At 41.7% G+C, this 6,114-nt stretch overlaps 1 protein-coding gene across 1 annotated transcript; it reads right to left on the bottom strand.

The window, feature by feature from the left end:
- Positions 1-445: 445 nt before the first annotated feature.
- LOC116378723 (antithrombin-III-like) lies at positions 446-6,024 on the bottom strand. Its single transcript, XM_031840634.1, has 8 exons — positions 5,611-6,024; positions 4,543-4,927; positions 4,236-4,451; positions 3,974-4,111; positions 3,186-3,404; positions 1,811-1,985; positions 1,150-1,214; positions 446-1,015 (listed from the first exon to the last, which is right to left on the bottom strand). Exons 2-8 carry the CDS (start codon positions 4,924-4,926, stop codon positions 839-841), a joined length of 1,374 nt encoding a protein of 457 aa, XP_031696494.1. The 5' UTR covers position 4,927; positions 5,611-6,024; the 3' UTR covers positions 446-838.
- Between the last annotated feature and the right edge of the window lie 90 nt (positions 6,025-6,114).

The raw sequence follows: 6,114 nt of genomic DNA, 5'->3' as shown, positions 1-6,114 counted from the left end.
GGCTTTGTAACCTTTTCCAGACTGATAGATCTCAATTACTTTGTTTCTCATTTGTTCCTGAATTTCTTTGGATCGCAGCATGTCTAGCTTTTGAGGATCTTTTGGTCTACCTCACTTTGTCAGGCAGGTCCTATTTAAGTGATTTCTTGATTGAGAACAGGTGTGTGAGAACAGGTATCAGTAATCAGGCCTGGGTGTGGCTAGAGAAATTGAACTCAGCTTTCCAAAGATGTGATAAACCACAGTTAATTTATGTTTTAACAGGGGGGGGCAATCACTTTTTCACACAGGGCCATGTAGGTTTGGATTTTTTTTCCCCCTTAATAATAAAACCTTCATTTAAAAACTGCATTTTGTGTTTACTTGTGTTATCTTTGTCTAATATTTAAATTTGTTTGATGATCTGAAACATTTAAGTGACAAACATGCAAAGAAATCAGGAAGGGGGCAAACACTTTTTCACACAACTGTATATATATGTATATGTATATATATATAGATATATATATATATACCTTAGCTATATTCTCAGCTGATGCGTTTCATTCAGACTCTTGAACACACGTCTTCATTCAGAGCTTTAACGAGGAAGGAAGATAGACAAGACTTTTGATTCTCTACTCTTTACATCTTTACGCTCTAAAAAATCTTGATTTGTGTAATTGAAACGGCATCAGAACAAGACATTATCCCTCTGAGACCAGGTCCCATGGTGGACTTCTTCTTCTTCTCTACATGATTTATACGCTCTCTGCTGGTTTGATGGTGGGAATCAAACGTTTACTGAACGATTGTTTTTTTACGTGGTCTCGTCTCGGTGTTGCTGCTGGATCGGGTCTCACTGGTCGCAGGGGTCGGCCACCCTGGCGGTGAACAGCAGGGCATTGATGGTGGACTCTCTGATGAGCAGCAGGAATGGCCGGTCGGCCTGAAACACCTCCCGGTTTAAGTTGAGGGAGCGGCCAACAGCCACGACGGCGGTCGCTGCTGCCGCCTCGCTGCCCTCCTCGTTCACCTGGAGACCACAAAGCACATTGTTCAGGGTCCTGTGGACCAGACCGGTCTCAGGTCCTGACTCTGGGTCAGGGTGTCAGGTCTGACCCTGGGTCAGGGTCTCAGGTCTGAACCACCTGTGCATCAGTGACTGACCTCCAGGAAGGCTTTATGGAAGGCGTCTGAGATGTGGAGACCTTCACTTCCGTCCTCTAGCATCCCTGAAACAAACAAACAAACAATCAAACAAACAAACAAAGATAAATAGAAACATTCAACACAAACAGCAATACACATAAAAGCTCAGATCAAGAAAACAAAGATGAACGAATAATAATAAACTTTTATATCAGAAAAATGTAAATGTGAAGGTTTTGAGTAAAAAAAAAACAGGATTCAACCAGCAACCTGAACGCCCCATGCTCATTTCATTTCCTGAACGCCCACGCTGTCCTTTGAGTACCTGAACGTCCCACGCTGTCCTTTGAGTACCTGAACGCCCCACGCTGTCCTTTGAGTACCTGAACGCCCCACTCTGTTCTTTGAGTACCTGAATGCCCCACGCTCCTTCTAGAACCTGAACGCCCCACGCTCTCCTTCTAGAACCTGAAGGCCCCACTCTGTCCTTTGAGTACCTGAACGCCCCACTCTGTCCTTTGAGACTGAATCGTGAAGGTCTTCTTTTAGAGCCTCTAGCTGGAAGGTGTTGATTGTTAAAATATTGTTATGTTAAGTTATTAATATGTTATGAAATATTGATGATGAACGTGGAACCCGTCGAGGAACTTCCCAAACACTAATGGATGATGAAGATCACCTGGCAGACTGGCCCTCTCAGAGCTGAACAGGTCCGTCAGTCCCATGTCCTGCAGCTTCTCCTTCAAATTGAAGCTGTCCTCCAGCCTGAAGCGAGGCACGTGGACCGCCACCGAGGTCTCCGTCATCTCATCCAACCAGGACGTCAGTTTGTTCAGGTCCAGACTCTCCTCCACCTGCACACACAACGCCACACATTTAAACACAAAACACTAATACACACCATCATCATCATCATCATCATCATCTCATTTTTAGATAACTGACAGTCACCACGATGCTGTTTGTTCATGTTAAGTCATAATCTGGTTCTTTGATAGAAAAATGTAAAAAGATAAACCTGTTAACTAATAAACCCGTTAACTAATATAACTGTTAACTAATAGACCTGTTGACTAATAGAACAATAAACATGTGAACTAATACAACAAATAAACCTGTTAACCAATAAACTAATTGACCTGTTGACTAATATAACTAATAAACCTGTTAACTAATAAACCTGTTAACTAATATAACTCTTAACTAAGATAACTCTTAACTAATAACACTAATACACATGTTAACTAATAAACCTGTTAACTAATATAACTCTTAACTAAGATAACTCTTAACTAATAACACTAATACACATGTTAACTAATAAACCTGTTAACTAATAAACATGTCAACTAATATAACTGTTAACTAATAAACCTGTTAAATAATAAACCTGTTAACTAACATAACTAATAAACCTGTTAACTAATATAGCTAATAAAGCTATTAACCAATAGACCTGTTAACTAATATAACTTAAGTAATAAACCTGTTAACTAATATAACTAATAAAACTGTTAACTAATAAACATGTTAACTAATATAACTAATTAACCTATTAACTACTAAACATGTTAACAAATATAACTGTTAACCAATAGACCTGTTCACTTATAAACCTGTTGACTAATATGACTAATAGACCTGTTGACTAATATGACTAATAGACCTGTTCACTAATATGACTAATAGACCTGTTGACTAACATGACTAATAGACATGTTCACTAATATGACTAATAGACATGTTCACTAATGTAACTAATGCACCTGTTGACTAATATAAATAATAAACCTGTTAACTAATAACCGTTTAATGAATATAACTAATAAACCTGTTAACTAATAACCGTTTAATGAATATAACTAATAAACCTGTTAACTAATATAACTAATAAACCTGTTAACTAATTGAACTAATATAACTGTTAACACTGCGTGACGTTGCCTTGTGTGTCCGGCGTGTGTCGTATCAGAAGCATTGATGAAATGAAGGCAAACCAGATGAGGACCTGAGGACCAGAGGAGGACCGATCAGTTACCTCACTCAGTTCTTACCTTACTCAGTGTGGTGTCTTTGCTCGGCAGGATGATCACCATGGTGATGTCGTCTCCGCGGTACGGCATCTCCAGCAGCTGCACCTGGTCATTGGGATAGTACCGGTACCTGAACCTGGTCTCCTGGTACATCATGTTGACAGAGCAGGACCGACTCCCGCTGACGTGGAAGTCTGACACATACGCGTTGTATTTGTTGAACTTGTTCTTCCACTGACCCTGAGAGAGGAGAGTGTTGGTCAGAGACACTGAATAATAATCATTTCATTATTTCACAAACTACAGGACGACTGCAGCTCCTGAACTCTGTGATTAAGTTGTGGTAGTCTGTGTTACCGGCGTAACCAGTGTTCCTTTTTCAGTGTTAAGTCACCGGCGTTGTGCTACCGGCGTTGCACTACCGGGGCTGCGCTACTGGGGCCTATTTGGTAGTATTTCAAATTTAAACCCAATGCTAACAGGGAACTTGGTAACATGAATGATGCAATCTGAGAACATTTAGGATGAAGCCGCGTGGCGGATGGAACAAAAGCATCGACACCAAAGTTAAAGATCAAAGTAAGAGCTCTACAGATTTAATCTGGGTTAGGGTCACAAGTTTATTAACCAGTGGGAAAATGTTCTCACGGTGGCGTCCCTCATGCAGACCATGTCCTGCTTCATATTTCTGAATATAAACAAAGTGAGTATCTTTCTTTTCAAACATTGAATTGGGGACCAGCAGGGACCTGAAACACCAGAACCAGGCTCCATAGCTTCAGGTGTGAATGAGGTACCAACTCAGGTACCTTGAAGTAGATTGTGTTGACGAGGACCAGGATGGTGTTGGAGTCCAGTGCTCCCACTGGCAGCGTGTCCTGGATCAGGTTCTCCGTCTTGTTGGAGATCCAGTTGTTGATAGTGACCCGGGCCTTCTCCGGGTTCTCCTGCAGCACAGAACCGGGGTTATAAGTATAACCTCTGTCAGATACCTGAGTCTTTAAGGTCTGAACCCTGAGTGGTTCAGGTTATAGGGAGGTGAAGCGGACTCGTTTTGGACCCCAACGTTACCTTGAAGTTGAGAGGCATCAGCTTGGCCCCGTACACTGTCTCACTGATGTTCTGGTATGTCTCGTTGAAGACCAGAGACTTGTCTCCGAACAGCCGGTTAGCGGAGATCAGCTCCGTGGTCTCGTCCTTCTTTCTGTACAGACGACAGTTGAGTTTGGCGAAGAAGAAGTGGACCTGATCCGAGGTCTTCTCTTTGATGGAGTCAAACTCAAACACCTGAAGACAGAAACACAGACAGGTTTTTAATCTGCTGCAGGGAGACAACGATTGTAGCTTTCTCTGTGAGCCTAATAATAATAATAAAGACCTCCATGATCTGCTGTAGCGTCTGGTTGCAGGCTCCCAGCTTGGTCATGGCGAAGGCGGTGGAGATGCTGATGGGGGACATGAAGATGTTGGCCTCGGGGGCCTTGCTGAGGGCCAGCTGTTTGTACAGCGACAGAGCGAAGCGGCTGTTGGCCTTGGACAGCTCCCAGACTCGGGGGTTGGTGGACTCGGGGACCGGATCGGGCTCCAGGGCTGGGCCCTCACCGGCCTCTGCCTCAGGGTGGGCCTCTGGGTCGGGGCTGCGGTAGATGCAGCGCGGCTCCAGAGGAAGGTCTCTGGGTTTGGCGCTGCAGATGTCCGGATGGAAGGCGAAGGAGACGAGGGGCAGGAACGCCAGAACCAACAGCCAATCAGCAGCCCTCATTCTGCACAGAGAGCCAATCAGAGGAGAGCTTAGATCACAGTTCTATTAAAGAGCATTTTCTTTTATTTATTGTTTCTATTTCATTTGCTGCCTCGTGTGAAGCGCTTTGTAGAAGATTTATTATTATTATTAGTTTTTCTGACATAAGGTCGACAATGAATCCCAGAAGTGTAAAAAGTTTAAATGTGTTGTTTTTTAAGAGCGAACTGAGAACAAGAAACACAAATAAAAAGAGTCGTGAACAACTTCAGAAGATAAAGATTTAAAACCAGACACTCACACCAGACTCCGTTTAAAAAATAACAGTTTAGTTTTAGACAAATATTACGAGATCATTGATTATTTTCTCATGATTCAGAAAAACGTTTCTTCAGTTAGATTTCAACATCAACAGATTCAACAACACTTACACTTTTAGCTTCAAAGCTTTCAGTTTAATTTAACATTAATAATCATTAACAGACTGAAATGTCATGAAAAATGTTTTTTGTATTCTGATTTTGTTCTAAATCTTTGAGAGAAATTAAACTCAGATTTGAAAAATATTGTTCTTTTATAGTAAACATGAGAAAAGAGAAAACGGGGAATCAAACTCATTCGACCAGGAGATCAATAACTTCTCTGTCTCAGGATTAAAGACGATGAACGAGGATCCATCAGGAATATTAGTTGTTAAACTCTTACCTGAACAGGTAACAGTCGAGGTAACGGTCGAGGTAACGGTCCAGACGGTCGAGTCTGTGAGACGGTGAGATGTGTGAGGTTTGAACTGAACTCAGGTCAGTGTCCTGCAGAGCGCTCAAACATCACAGCAACCTTTGAGACATCGATCGTCTGTTGGTCAACATGTGGACACAAAGATCACCGATCAATAACTGTGATGCTGCAGGACATAAACATGCAACAAGCTTTAGGACGATGAGTTAATCTAGATCATTCATGATAATGTTTAGATCTTTGTGTCTGTGTGTAGTCAAGATACACGTCCCATTAAAACCACAATGTTTGATCCCATTACAGTATAAAATCAATGATTCTACTATATCAGACTTTAAATCTAGAGCTTCTAAACTGTACTTTATACTATTTTCCACTAGATTGATCCATTTAGTGGATAATACATGTTATTCTCCTGGTGTCCACTAGAGGCATCACTGCTGTATTATAGAGATAATACATGTTATTCTC

This window comes from Anarrhichthys ocellatus, unplaced genomic scaffold (assembly GCF_004355925.1).
Source record: "Anarrhichthys ocellatus isolate YVR2014 unplaced genomic scaffold, GSC_Weel_1.0 scaffold3054, whole genome shotgun sequence".
NCBI classification, from domain to species: domain Eukaryota; kingdom Metazoa; phylum Chordata; class Actinopteri; order Perciformes; family Anarhichadidae; genus Anarrhichthys; species Anarrhichthys ocellatus.
The sequence above is the reverse complement of the archived record's forward strand: the minus strand, read 5'-3'. Positions and strand labels throughout refer to the sequence as shown.

What these genes read in the sequence shown, in the direction of transcription:
- LOC116378723 (XM_031840634.1), bottom strand. Translation starts at nt 4,926, where the DNA reads ATGAGGGCTGCTGATTGGCTGTTGGTTCTGGCGTTCCTGCCCCTCGTC. An exon ending in AAGACACCACACTGAGTAAG is followed by an intron (nt 1,986 to 3,185) that starts GTAAGAACTGAG and finishes TTGTGTGTGCAG; the next exon opens with GTGGAGGAGAGTCTGGACCT. An exon ending in TGAGAGGGCCAGTCTGCCAG is followed by an intron (nt 1,215 to 1,810) that starts GTGATCTTCATC and finishes TGTTTGTTTCAG; the next exon opens with GGATGCTAGAGGACGGAAGT.